The following is a 13,746-nucleotide window of genomic DNA, read 5'->3' as shown; positions in this document are numbered from 1 at the left end:
CACAGCCCCCGCCCCCAGTCCGGACGCCCCGACTCGGGGCGCGGCTGCGCGCCCCCGGCCTTATCCCCACCACCTCCTTGCTCGGCAGCGGGCTCCCGGTCCTCGCAAGGCCGACGGTCCGGGGCTCACGGCCGCACGGCTAGCCCCGGAGGACCAGGTCTCCTTTTGTAGCAGTGCTTCCCCCGCACCCTCCTCCTCCCGCGATGCAAATTCCTGCAGAGCCCCCCCCAGGCCGCCTCCCCCGGCCGCGCACCGCTCCTCACTGCCGCAACTTTCCCCGGCGTTTCCCCGCTCCCGCCGAAGCACGGCCAGGCAGAACCCCCTGCGCCCCAGAAGGGAGAACCTCTGCTGCCGAGGCTGGTCGCGGTCGCAGACGAGCATGGGACGGCGAACTGCGGCCGTCCCTCCTCGTAGGGCAGGAGAGGCCCAGGCTCATGTTTACCGCGGAGAGAAAACGGCAGCTCCCCGAGAGGGACGCAGCGCCTAGAGAGCCGCGGGAACCGGCAGCAAACCCGAGAGGTGAAACTCTCCCCAGAGTTAAGGGCGCGGGGGCCTGCAGGGCCCTGGCCTTACCTTCCATCTCCATGTCCTCGGGCTCGCTCAGCTGCTGCTCCCCGGGCTTCTGGTGCTGCTGTTGCTGATGGTGGTTCATGTCGGGCTGGGGCTGGGGCTCGGAGGCTGCGGCGGCCTGGGCCTTTCCCGATGGGGGCTGCAGGCCTGCGTCGGGAGGGGAAGGGGCGGAGGATCGGCGGGGCCTTGGCAGCGGCCGGGACTGGGCACCCGCCTCGGGGGGCTGCGGCTGGGCTCCGGCGGGCAGGGAGCGGGCAGCCGGCGGAGGCAGCGAGACGCGCACGTATTTGCTCGCTATTCGCCCAATCTCGGCGGCGGCACCTGGTCGGGGGAAAGGGGTGGGGAGGAGACACCGGCCGGGGGTGGCGGCTTCCCCGGCGGCCAAAGGGGAGGGGACCGGGAGGAGGGGAAGGGGGGGACGGGAGACCAGGAGTCAGGGCCCGGCGGCGGTGCCCGGCGCTTCCTCCTTCCCCGGCGAGGTGTCCCCGGAGCTGCAAAGTCGGGGAGGCGCCTCGGGGCCCCTCCTCTGCCCTCCCGCCCCCCCCAGCGCCCCAGCACAGCCGCTGGCCGACGCCCGGCTCGCTGCTCTCGGTCCGCGGCCGCCCCCGTTGCCTGTGCCCCGGCGCGTTGCTGCCGCTCCGCCGCCGCCAGCGCTCTCTGTCTCAAAATGGCGGCTGCGGTAAACGCCGTGAAATGTCACATCCGCATGAGGGGCAGCCCAGCGAGCCGGGGAGGGGGAGGCAGCGCCGCGGCCGCCCCGGGAACAGCAGCCGCCGCCGCCGCCACAGGAGGCTGATGGGGCGGGGCCACAGGGGCCGGGCCCGGGCGCCGGCGCCGCCGCCGCGGCCTCCTCGCAGGCCGCCGGCCGCCACCTGCGCCTGGCCTGGGCAATGCCACAGCTGTCGAGGGTCTCAGCGTGGTCACCGCAGTTCGCCGGCTGAGGCCCCGGGTCCTTCCGGGCCGTCGCGGCGGAGACCCGCTTCTCCCACCGGTCCGGCACGAAGGCTCCGGCTCCACCTGGTAGAGCCCGGGACCGCGCCCCACGCCCGCCTTGCCGCCTTGGGCCTGGCCGCGCCACATTTCCCCGCCGCTGGAGCGGGGCCTGCCGAGGGGCTGCGGGTAGCCCCAGGCACTTCAGGCCCCACGGCGATTCAGGGGACCCGCTGGTATCCATCTGGGCCCCAGGGACTTCCACGGCCACTACGGGCACATTCGATTCCCTGCGCTCAGGCCCGCATGTGTGCGACGCTTGGCCAGCCCTTTCCCGGCCCTGTACCACGGCCTTGGGGCACGGCCCGGCTCGGGGCGCCTCGCTCTGGCGGCCTCGGGGGTGAGCCCCATTCGGGGTTTGCCTCATTGCCTCAGGGAACGCACATCTGGTCCTTTCCCCCGGCCTCCTGCACTTAAAAGTCGTGGGCTGGCAGGTGAAGGATGTGTTTGTATGGCTTGTAGAAAAAGGAAGGATAAATCTGCTGCAAACAGGACTGTTCCTCATCTGGATGCCACACTTCTTCGTGAGCCTTGTGTAGAGGACATAGTCCCTCCCGGGGAAGAGACCTATCTGTTTTTCTGTGATGGAAGGAGAAGGCAGAGGTGGGGATGAATGAATAACACCTGGCTCGTCTGGTCTAGAGTTGGAGCACGAACCAAGCAACTTCACTGAGAGATGAAAGAGTAGTTGGAAAGTTGCAGAAAGACGCATTAAACAGTCCAGTATTCACTTCACAGTCCTGGGAAAGGGGCAGCAAGATTTTCTCTGGAGGGAAGAGCTCACTTAGGACGTGCAAAACTGGCCATCCTGAAGGGGCTGAAAATGTATCCAAGCAGACACTACTGTCTGACGGCAAGTGGATAAGTGAAGTAAAAGTTTATTTATTTTTCTAGTTCATAAAATGAGCAAATCAAAGCCAATCTGTAGGACAAGTCCAGCCTGTCAGGACTCCAGCTGGCTTTGTGTCAGCAACACAGGAACCTGCACGAGTGGGCAAGAGAGGAAAAAAAAATTCCAGGTCTGAACCTCTACCTTAAGTAATAAAACTCCAATGTTAGATGAGGGGGAAATATGAGAAGCAAAGAATATTAGTGTAGAGATGGGGGGGTTAAAATGGTTCATTTGACAGTTTACTTTCCAAAAAGCGCATTCTGGTTTTCCCTGTTCCTCAATTTTTTAAATCTTTTTAGAGAAAAAAAAAATATAAACCTGGAAATTTTTTTTTATTTTTTTTTAATACTGACTTAGGCTAAAACATGACAGATCTTCTAAACTTGGGTTTACAGTGTCTCAGCAAAAGGGAGGGATTAGAACAGAAGTTCAGACAGAGATTGATGCACATCTTTAATTTCTTAATGTCCTAAACTTCGAAATCCTCACCACCAGTCTTTGCCTATAATTACCGCCCAGAACAACTGCTCTTTCCTAATGACTTGCATTCCATCCTCCTCAATCATACATAGATTTAAATTCATCACTCCATCCTCCCTCCACAAGGGATCCCCAATACAGGATGAACCAGTATGTCATAACAAGAAGATGGCTACAGGTTATTAGCTGATTCTTCAGGCGTGGACACTGGGTTTGTGGCCAAGGAAACTGAGGAAAACAATTTCACTACTGCAAAGAGTGAATCCCTAAAGTTAACCCTAAAATGATGTTATGAGAGGCTTTAAAAACATTTTCTATACAAAAAGTTCTCTGAGCTTTGGTTTATTTTACTGTAGCTAGTTTTCTAAACTTACTGCATTTCTCCTACCGTTTTAGAAGAGCAGGAGTTGTATAAAATGCATATGTACAAATCCTTTGCTGTGGAAAGGGCATGAAAGAAAGAGGCAGGAGTTTTCCTATTGGTAACAATACAAGAACTGTATCATCAGCTTGTGAAGACAGCAGTTAGGCACTGGCTTGGATATTTGTAGGTTTAGTGAACTCTCAGAGTCCAGCTACAGTTATGGACTGAAGTACCTTAAAGAATGTGGAAATGTGTCATTTATTGTGTGAAAATAGCTGTGAGTTAAAAAAAAATCTGGTGAGGATTAAGGTACTTGTATTTAAGAGGGAGTATATTTTAAATATGTGAATGCAATAATCCTAAATGCATTTATCAAATAATGAAATAGTAGGCATTTTATACCATCAGCCAGTGACTGTAGCACTGTGATTTGTTTCCAGACAGAAAATAGAAATCTTGTTAATTGCCAAGCCAAAAGTAGAAGTGCAGATCTCAATGTATGCTGGCAGTTTATCCCAGCTACATGAAGACTACATCGGCTGAATATTTCTGGCCCATTGCCACTCCCTTCTAAAACTTTCTGTTGTTCACCTTTCTCCCATACAGGCACCAAAGCTCTGTCTTTAGAAGGAAAGGGCAGTCACCTCTAGTACAACCACTTGGCCATACCATTGCTGCTGGCATTTCACCCAGCCTTACTCCAGCACTGATACCCAATCACTTATTTATCCAGCTGTTCTGCAAATGCCTTCTCTTTTCTTAGTAAATCTGTTTCTGCACAGCACACCCCATCCTTGAGAGCCACAGCCCCCTGCAAGTGATTCCTGTCTGCTGTAGGTCTGACAGCAAATTCCTCATGCAGCAGAGCTGGGCAAATCCCTGGCAAGGGTTGCTGATATTTTAAAAAGATCATGAGCAGAAACATGATGAATACAGTCTATATATCCATTCCTATCGTTTTTATTCTTAGCATTACTTTTCCACTCCTTCCTTTCATTCTATACGCCCACTTACTGAATCTTGGCTAAGTTTAGGGCCCTATCCTGTCAATGAATCCAGTCCCTCTCGGCCCTTGTGCCTACACAAAGCACTGGGCAATCTGGTGAAGCTGCACCTGAGCATAGGATTTCATACTCCAGGTTAGAGTCAGATTAGTAGGAGAAGGAGATCCCTCACTGTGTGCTCTCGGGGTCACAGGGCCACCAGACTGGCCACAGTCTCCCAGCATTCACTCTGTGTTAGTCATTGTGATGAGAGATGAAAAAGAAGTGCTATCATTTTTAAAATGCCATTGAAAAATGGCTTCATTTTGAGAGGCTGACCTGCTCCTGAGCCTTCATGAAATGTAAAAATAAATCCATCTCAGGCTGTTTATTTTTAAAACACTCACAAGCCAATGTTTGTCTGCCTGTGTGCCTTTAGGAACCAGAGCAAGCCCTGTGTCTCTTTTGTGCTTCTGCCCTTCAGTGACATATCCTGGCTCTAGCTCGGGAGGCTCACCCTACCCTGCTGCTGCCCTGCACTGGGATATCCCCCATTTTCAGCAGGGCCTGAAGGTCACTGCAGAGGCAACTGTGGGAGGGAACCACATAAAACTGAACTAAAGGAAAGGAAGAGTGTGCTGAGCCCAGTCTCTGCCCCGTAGCAGAGTTGGCTGGACCAGGAGTGGTTCTGCCACTGTGGATATTTCCTCCCTGCTCCTCAGCTGCTTCAGGAAATCGCCCTTCCCACTTGGCTTCATTTGCTGCCCTGGCTTCAGCTTCAGAGTCGTCCTCTCCTGGCCAGTCTCTACACTGAATTCCAGCACCACTTCTGGTGCTCCATGATGTGTGCAGGTAGCCATGCCTATAATTAAGGGAATGTATAGCCATTTAATAACAGAAGAGCAACGACACTAGCACACACCTTTAATAGAGATGCATTAAACCAGCAGAACTGGGGGGTGCTGCTTGTGTAGTTTACTTGACTGTGTTCCTGGATGAATACTGATGTAAATGTGCTCTGTGCCAGTGCCCCTGCTTCCTCAAGATACTGAGTTTGCACTCGTGAAACCATACCCACAGTTAGATCAGGTGGCCTTCCCCACTCTGGCAGCCTTTTCTGGTTAGTTTTTCTCCCTCATCCCATATCCATGATCAGAGACACCAGTTGTGAAAGTAGCTAAAATATTGTTACCAAAATCTCTCTGTTCCCTTGAATGTGGTCTTTCTGATGCTTTACCCCACTACTAGTGCTGCCTGGATTGCTTTGTACCTAAAGAATGAACAGTGGATCCCAGGAAACCTTATTTATGAAGCCAAATGGTCAATTCCATTGTCCCAGGCACTCTAGATTAATGCAGTCACAAATGTGAGCCTTTGCAGTTGAACCAGGTGATCAGTGGCTCTTGTGACCACCTTCAAGCTTGAGCATGAGGAAGAAAATAAGTGTTATTCTTGCAGCATGTAAGACAGGAAGGCAGCAGCAAACCAGAAGATGTTAAAGTCACTAAATAGATGGAAGCCCTAGACAATTTAATTAGCTCAATGAGCCCTCTCTGCAAGGAGGGTGCTTTTGGATCTTTGTGTTTACAAACTGGCTGGAATGGGCTGCCCAGAGAGGTGGTGGAGTCACTGTCCCTGGAGGAGTTAAAAAAGACTGGATGAGGCAATTAGTGCCATGGTCTAGTTGATTGAGGAAGGTCAGTGCTTTAACTTTGGCTTCTGACAGACTAAATCACCAAAGAATGGGTGATAAGTTGGACTGGATGATATGGTGGTCTCTTCCAATCTGAATGATTCTATGATTCTATGAAACAGGCAGCAGCAGATGAATCATAGAATGGCTTAGGTTAGAAGGGACCTTAGACATCATCTACTCCAATCTCGCCACCATGGGCAGGGACACCTCTCAGCTAGTCTCAGCTACTCAAGGCTTCATCTAACCCGGTCCTGAACACCCCCAGAGAGGAGGCATATACAACCTCCCTGGGCAACCTGTTCAGAGTCCACCACCCTCGTACTGAGGAACTTCTTATGATCCAGATGAAACCTACTTTCTCTCAGTTTAAAACCATTTCCCCTTGTTGTATTGCTAGTCACCCCTATGCAGAGTTCCTCTCTAGCCTTCCTGTAGGTTCCTTTCAGGTACTGGAAGGGATGATGTGAGTTGTTGTGCACTGCAGTTCATGCAGCACATCCATGTCATTGCCAGAACATGAGCTGTGTATGTATTAAAAATGTGAGGTGTGTAGTTTTCTGTAGAAAATAACGGTTTGTGTGTTCTGGTCATTTCTTTATCCAAGGAAAGATGGGATGAAAACCCAGTGAATTCTCCAGGCACCTGTCATACTGTATTTGGCCACTTGTCTGTGGAGGCATCTATGGAGGCTACCAAAGAATTTCTGTGCCCATTGCCCAGGGAGTCCTTAAAGACAACAAGAACAGCAACTTTCTAGTTAAGGTGCCAGACTGAGACTTAGGAGGTGGACTTTGTCACAGACCTCCACTGTGACATCACCTCAGTAAAGCACCAGATGGCTGATCCAGAATACCAGAACACATATTTAAGTTGGATCTTGCTAACTAGAGGAGTTAATTGTGTATGCACAAAGGTAGTTTTCTGCTTGATTGATCACAGGAAAGGGTCACAGACACTGCCTCTGGTGAATAAAATGTTGATGTTGACTAGGTCTGCCAGTAGTTAGTGCTTCTAAGAAAACAAACTATTACGTAAGCTATTTTGTTTAAGTAGAAATAAATATAGAATAAACATGAAAAATCTGAGCATGTTAAAATTTGAGCCATTTCTCTTCCCTGAGATCACCTCCCTTTGCTTGGCCACACATCAAAACCCCACCTGGATGACAAGTTTAGCTTGAGTACCCATGAAGCTGATGGCAGCTGGGCATCAGCCTGAGACCTACTATGCCATCTGCCCATTGCAGTTGCCCTATCTCCTCCCTCTACCTCCTTCCTCAGAAGAAAAACTTGTCTCCACAAATTCTTTCCTTCTTTCAAGAGTCCATGGTAATGATTACCTCCTCTCTGCCCCTGATTGTTCTTCACCCTGGCCTTCACCTGGTAGTTTAAGAAACTGTGAAACCAGGGCTGGGACAACAACAGCATAGGTGATGCTGTGACTGCATCACTTAGTTTTCTATCATATTAGAACACTTTGTTATGTATTAAAGACTAGATTTGATTTCCTTGCAGTGTGTTATTTCCAATCTGGCAGAGTTCAGGACAAACTGATCCTGCAATTTGATAAGCCCAGGTGATCCCAGTGAAGTCTACATGGATGGATCAGATTCCAGTATTGGAGGTTACTCTTGTAAACCGTTTAACACGTGAACCTCACAAGGCCTGAAGTCATAAAATGACCAGATAAAATGAGGCAACTGAGATCTGCAGTTGGTGTTTTTACTTCAAATGAAAGTTGCAGCACTGGCTGAATTAATCCATTTGCTTGAAGTGGCAGAGGAAAGACCTTAGAGAGGGAACACATTAAAATAAGTCAAAGTAGTAATAGAAAGAAACTTTTGAAAGATACCAATAAGGTTGGGAAGATAGACATTTTGCTTTGAAGTGAGTAAAACTAGGTCCTAGAAGATATGACTATCACTTTCAAATAAGAGCCCTGTTCTTTTAAGGATCTCTGCGCAGGCAGAGCCAAGGACCAGTGCCGTGCCCTTCAGTGTCTTGAGTTTTGATTTCAGGTCAGAAATTTCCAGTAAAATGAACAGGGCTCTTTTGTTTCTTTGTTTGTTTTCATTGTTGGTGGTTTGGTGGTTTTTGTTTGGTTTGGTTTTGCCTTTTTTTTTTCCAGTGTGAAAGAAATATCAGAATGATGAAGCTTCATTGTTCCTACAAGAAACTGCTTTAGGGAAAGCCTTTTGGCTTTTGGTAAAGATGTGACTGCTGATTTTTTCCAGGGTAAGTTGTCTCCTAAGTATTATTAGGAAATTGAGTTGAGGAGGAGGAAGAAGTCCTTTGGCTAGAAACCTCTGCCCTCTGATTGTTCAGATGTCAACCCTATTGTCATTGTCATCCTCCCGTTTTTCCTATGCTATCTGCCAGCTAGCAAAGCTGGAGAGGTCAAAGTGCAAGCAAGCCAAAAACCCAGGATGGAATAAAAAAATTATCTGCATCCCTTTATCATAAGAAACAAATGAGATGCTTTTTGTTTGCTTGTTTGGGTTTGGGGTTTTTGTTTGTTTGGGGGGGTTGTTTGTTTGTTTTTGTTTTTGTTTTTGTGGGGGTTGGTGCTTTTTTGTGGTTGTTTTTTGTTTGTTTGGGGGTTTTGGTTTTGGCTGATTTTGTTGTAGTTTTTTTTTCCTTCCCATTTAAGAGACTTTTCAGAGGCATATGTGAACAGGAGTGATTGTTACAGATATTCGAGCAGAGACTGAGAATTAATTGCTAGAAAACTGCTCCTGTATTAGGGTCTGAGGAAGAGTTTCTCAGCACAGCAGTGCCAGAATTATGCAGAAGGTTACAGAGAAGAGGAAGATACCAATTACAGCAATAGAAAGCGCCGGGCTGGGAGCACAGAGATAAACATCTGGAAGGCTTCCTGGGGCAATTGCATTTGAAAACTTGAAAATAGGAAGCGTGAACTTAACTGGGATCCTGAAATGGGAGTGAAATTGATGGAGTTGTTTGCAGGTGGAATCACATAATTGCAGTTCTTCCTATTATCAGTGGTCCTTTACATTCAGAGGAGTTTAGGAAGCTGGACTTTTAAAGTACATAGAAGGAGAACTGACAATGGAGTGTGGGAGGCAAGATGAGAGCATGAATTAATATTTCTGCAGTGGTGAAGTCAAAGCCAAACGTGGGATCTGACTACCGTTATTTGTCCTCAATATTTAGCAATTAATATTAGTTCTATTTAATAGAATCTATTTTGTTATTTGAATGTTAAACATTCAGTCGGTGCTAACATCACAGCTTAAATCATCCTGTCATTATTGCAGCATGCTTTGCTCACTAGGCAACCTGTCCTATTGTGAGAGGCTTATAACTCGAGTTATGTTTTGGCTGAGCTTGTTTTTTAGCAAGAGCAAACCATTTAATTCTTTTGAGAAAAATGAGGGGGAAAGAGGATATTTTGGGCTGTTTTAGGTGTATTTGAAATACTTCTGATGCAGGATGCTGGTGGTAGTAGTAGGGCATGAGGAGGAAAGAGAATAATTAGCTTACTTCTCATATCTGCTGTGCAGGGAAAACTCTTGAACTAATAATTTTCAAAGTTAATTTCAGGTGAAAATTCTCTTCTTGGTCTGAGATCCTTAGGATGTCATAGACTTTAATAAAATTTTGGTTTCATCTTTGATGTCTGCACCTTTTGCATTGGGCAAAAGATTGTACTCCTATGACCATCATTCACTCTTTCCATCAAGCATATGTATATTTAATATCCCACATCATCTCTTCCTGACTGTACCTGGCAAAGGAAGTTCTTGCAGAATCATCGGTGCTTTGCCAATCTTGAAGGCTGTTGCCTGCAGTGATATGATGCATGGAGGAACCTGCTTTGATACTTGATTTTCTTGGCTTCTCTGGAGGCTACTTCTGTGTTTTGGCAGCCTGCTGTTGTTGGTACTCGTTATACTTCTTGTCTCAATGCTTGAGGTGCATTGATTCTTTCAGGAAATATTTCTTTAAAGCTTAACACACAGTATCTTCTACAAAAGCATTCATTTGATGCTCAATGGGATGATTTACTCATATTTCTATCCACAGGCCAAATAAACTACCACCATCTAACTGGAGGATTCTGCTAAGGGTTACCCTCATGGACTCATCTGAACGTTTAAGTCACAGTAGGGGAGAGGGATTCTTTTTTATTAATAGGATTTCATGCTTCTGAGTACTTCCAAGGAAATCAACCCCAGAAGTCCTCCCCAAAAGAAGCTGAAGGAACAAAAGCCATCTTTTGACACAGACCAAGCCCCAGGAGGTTGGAATATTTAAAGATCTTGTCAGGAGTTTTCTAACAAAGGCAAATCTTCTATCTCTGGCTTCAGATCAGAACAAGATTTTGAGTGATGTAGAGTGGAGTTGCAAATCTAGGAAGACCTACATCTGCAAGTGAAAAACTGACACTGTTATTTGATGATTCTTTGGTGATACAGTCTGTCAGAAGCCAAAGTTAAAGCACTGACTTTCCTCAATACACATGGGAAGCAGAGCATCGAGGTGGTCAGGTTCCTTGATGCAAAAATACAACAAATTTTACCTAAACTTGAATTACTGCAAGGTGGACTCTGAAGACTTTGTTACAAGTTCATAAGACAGTGAGTATTTATACATCATCCTACATAAAACTCTGTTCTAGGATCTCTGTGGGGTCTGCCATTGCTGACTTTCTTGGAACCACTCACTGTCTGGTTTCTTAAATATTTAATTGGTGATATCAAATGAGTTTCATGCATCAGTCATTTATCTTCTACTAGATTTTACATAGGAAAGTGCTGCAGAGAACTCATCCGAGAATCGCTGCAAGGAGGAGACTTCAGCTGCTTTGCCATTCTCATCCTGCATCTTTTAATGAAGCCCTGTTCTAAATTTTTGATAGGAACAAGTAGTAAAGTAGTGCTTGAGCAAACTAATTCCCATGGAAAGCCTATTTAACCTATTGTCTCACTTGGTATCAACACAACTGGCAACTTTGTTGTCTAATGACTGAACTACTCCAGTAGGTTTTGGTTTTATAACCTGTCTGGCCTGAACTTTTAAATTATGTCATATACTGCATTTGATGTGAACAAAGCAGTGTCCACTCTTTGTCTCAGGGATATTTCCATCAAAGGCAGTTTCAAGCTAGCTATGTGGACTTTCTGCATGCATTTGTAAAACTGCTGTGGTTTAGATCTGGTCTCTGCAGTCATCCTGTGCTTTGGAAATCACAGAATGTTAGGGGTTTGAAAGGGACCTCGAAATATCATCTAGTCTGACTCCCTTGCCAGAGCAGGATCACCAATTTTATTTCCAATAAAGCTGTTCAGTCCAGAAGACACTTCACCCGTTGCAAGATAACATTACTTAGCTCTGAATTTCTTTTGCTGTAGTCTCATGCCTGTCTTTCAGGGTAATTGATGTCATACTGGAGGTTGCTCTGAGTTGCCTTACTTTTTGTTTTAAATATGGCTTAGCTCTTGTATCCATCCCTTTCTCCTACCAATTACATCCTTAAATGGCTTTTCTCATTGTTGTAGCTTCTTTTGTCACCTGCTGGTACTCCAAGGATAAGAATCAAGACTGACCTCTGGAGAAGGCCAGCTGCTCAACTAGAACTGACTTCCCTGAAGATCCTGTTCACCTCTGCCCTATTGTCAGAGAGTCTCTGATAAAATACTGATTTTGCAACTTCTCTATTGTTCTGTCAGATTTTTCTCCCCATTTCCATCCTCTTATTTTTGTGCCCTCCTTAGCTGATTTATTTTTCTGGTAAAACATTAACTCCTGCTCCATCTGGGAGCTGCATGGAGCAGCTGATCCAGTTGTGGAGCCCACCAGCTTGTGCATGGCACTAGTAGTCAATCACCTCTGTACAGGCTCAGACCTCCCAGGGTTATAAAAAGGGTTTTAAAGGCTTGCGTTTATCTCACTCTGAGAAGTCAAGATGTAGGACTGAGAACCTTCACTGAAGTCTTCTAACATAAAAATTATAGCTCAGTAACTTTCTTTTTTTCAGGCAGGTGATATTTCAGAATGAATACTGTTTGGGGTGTTGCTAGGGTGGTATAGAATCTCATTTAATTCACAGCATTAAGGCTTAACCAGCACTAGAGAATGAGCAAATAACTAGGCAAACCCTTGCATATCTTAATGTGAGGATGGATTATTCTATGAAATATTTTGGGTTTACACAGGTACAAAAAAAAAAAAAGGAGACATTATTTGTTCTGGGAATTTGATGAAATTTAAATGAGAGAATATTTTTCAAAATGTTGGGCTATGTGAAAAATGTCTTATTAGTGCTACTTAGTGAATCGTGGACTTCCCTGCCAAGGAAAATGGTGGAAGCCTGTCCCTTTGGGGGTTTAAAACAGCAGGAAGCAATCCTGCATTAGCATATAGGATGAACCAAAGTCCTGGTTACCCAGACAGTTAGGACTTCAGAAAAGCAATCATTACCTTTGCCAGCATGGCTACAGCTGGAGGAGGGTGAGTGCAACACTCTGGGACTTATACACAGCTTTTCATGTGGGTATTCCTATGTGTAACTTTACATATATGCATTTGCAGACCTGCAAATCTAATGCAGTTATCTCTTCTGCTCTATATCCTATAATTTGAGAGCTGAAAACTATCTATCTAGTAGAAATAGTGCTGCTCAACCATAAGAGTAACCTGATGTTTATGTTTTTTAAGGATACTTCCAACTTGCTCCTGGTCTGCTTTCCATAGAACAGCTAGGCACTACTTTCAAGGAAGTAGGAAACTTTTTCCAGTCCAATGTCCTCATTTCCTATCATCCTGAACAATAGTTTATGGCAGTGTAACACTGTCCCAGAAATACTACGTTGCAAAGGTTGGTGTGTTTCCAGATGTCACCGCTCTTAGTCACCTTTCCCATTCTCTTGCTGGGTGTCACTGCCCTGAAAGGCGAGGACAGGTTTTTGTGAATTAGCACTGGGACAGCTGTGGTTCTGTATTAAGGCCAACCCAGGCTGGATTTGTTTACCTTCAGAATATTGGGCTGACAGTGGCAATCTAGGATGTGCTTTCCCAGAGCATCAGACATCTCTGCCTTGGAAAGGAGTAAGGCTGAAGGCAGTGTAACTTCAGACTGATGATTTTAATCTGCTGTCCAAAGTGTGCTGCAGCTTGGTTAAGCATCAGATAGTGGCAGCGATAGAGAGATTCTGGGCTAAGTGACAAGTTCTAGAGGCCCGTTAGATTGTTGGTCTGATTTTGCTGGCTGTGTAGAACTTAGACATACTGGTAAGCTATTTTTGAGTCCTACTAGGCAAAAACTTGAGGACTGGCTATCTAGAAATTCATGGGAAATTCAGTCCTCTCTTGTCCCTGTTAAGGAGATAGAACAGGGAATTAGTAATACAGCAGTAGGACAGTGAGGAACCATACGGATGAGTCACAGCTGAAAGGATCCTGGCTGACTTTTAAGGGGTTTCAAAACTGGTCACCGATTTTAGGAGTTGATGACTGAGTGAAGGGAGCTACAGATGAATGTGGTGGTACCCACTGCCTGAAAGGAAGGGAATTTCCAGGGGTAGGTGGAAGTCCTGATGGGGAGGGGTGAAACAGCATAGACTGGGGTCTCTGAGAGCATGGTAGCTCAGGCTCCTATGCCAGGGAGGGTGGGCCACAGTCAGCTGACATGTACATCATTTTGTACTACAGCAGGGCTTATCTGCTCATGGTTTTCTGCCTGATAGCCAGGGTAGTGTGAAGCACAGCAAGGAAACTGCTGTCTCACAGGGAGATGTGCAAACACATGC

General features: G+C 46.6%; 1 protein-coding gene and 1 long non-coding RNA gene across 3 annotated transcripts in view; one reads left to right on the top strand and one right to left on the bottom strand.

The window, feature by feature from the left end:
* Nucleotides 1-1,303, bottom strand: part of USP7 (ubiquitin specific peptidase 7) — a 73,337-nt gene extending 72,034 nt beyond the window's left edge. Inside the window, exon 1 of one of the 2 annotated variants that reach the window (XM_064153029.1) lies at nucleotides 574-1,303. In XM_064153029.1, coding sequence (XP_064009099.1) covers nucleotides 574-652 — 79 coding nt within the window. In that variant the 5' untranslated portion in view covers nucleotides 653-1,303. The remainder of the gene's footprint in view (nucleotides 1-573) is intronic. The other variant, XM_064153027.1, reaches the window with a different exon arrangement.
* A 7,250-nt stretch (nucleotides 1,304-8,553) lies between these two features.
* Nucleotides 8,554-11,651, top strand: LOC135180552 (uncharacterized). The gene is made up of 2 exons (XR_010304488.1): nucleotides 8,554-10,575; nucleotides 11,497-11,651. It is a non-coding gene; the product is annotated as an uncharacterized LOC135180552 (long non-coding RNA).
* The last annotated feature ends 2,095 nt before the right edge of the window (nucleotides 11,652-13,746 follow it).

The sequence above is a fragment of the Pogoniulus pusillus genome, chromosome 13 (assembly GCF_015220805.1).
Source record: "Pogoniulus pusillus isolate bPogPus1 chromosome 13, bPogPus1.pri, whole genome shotgun sequence".
Taxonomy (NCBI): Eukaryota; Metazoa; Chordata; class Aves; order Piciformes; family Lybiidae; genus Pogoniulus; species Pogoniulus pusillus.
The sequence above is the reverse complement of the archived record's forward strand: the minus strand, read 5'-3'. Positions and strand labels throughout refer to the sequence as shown.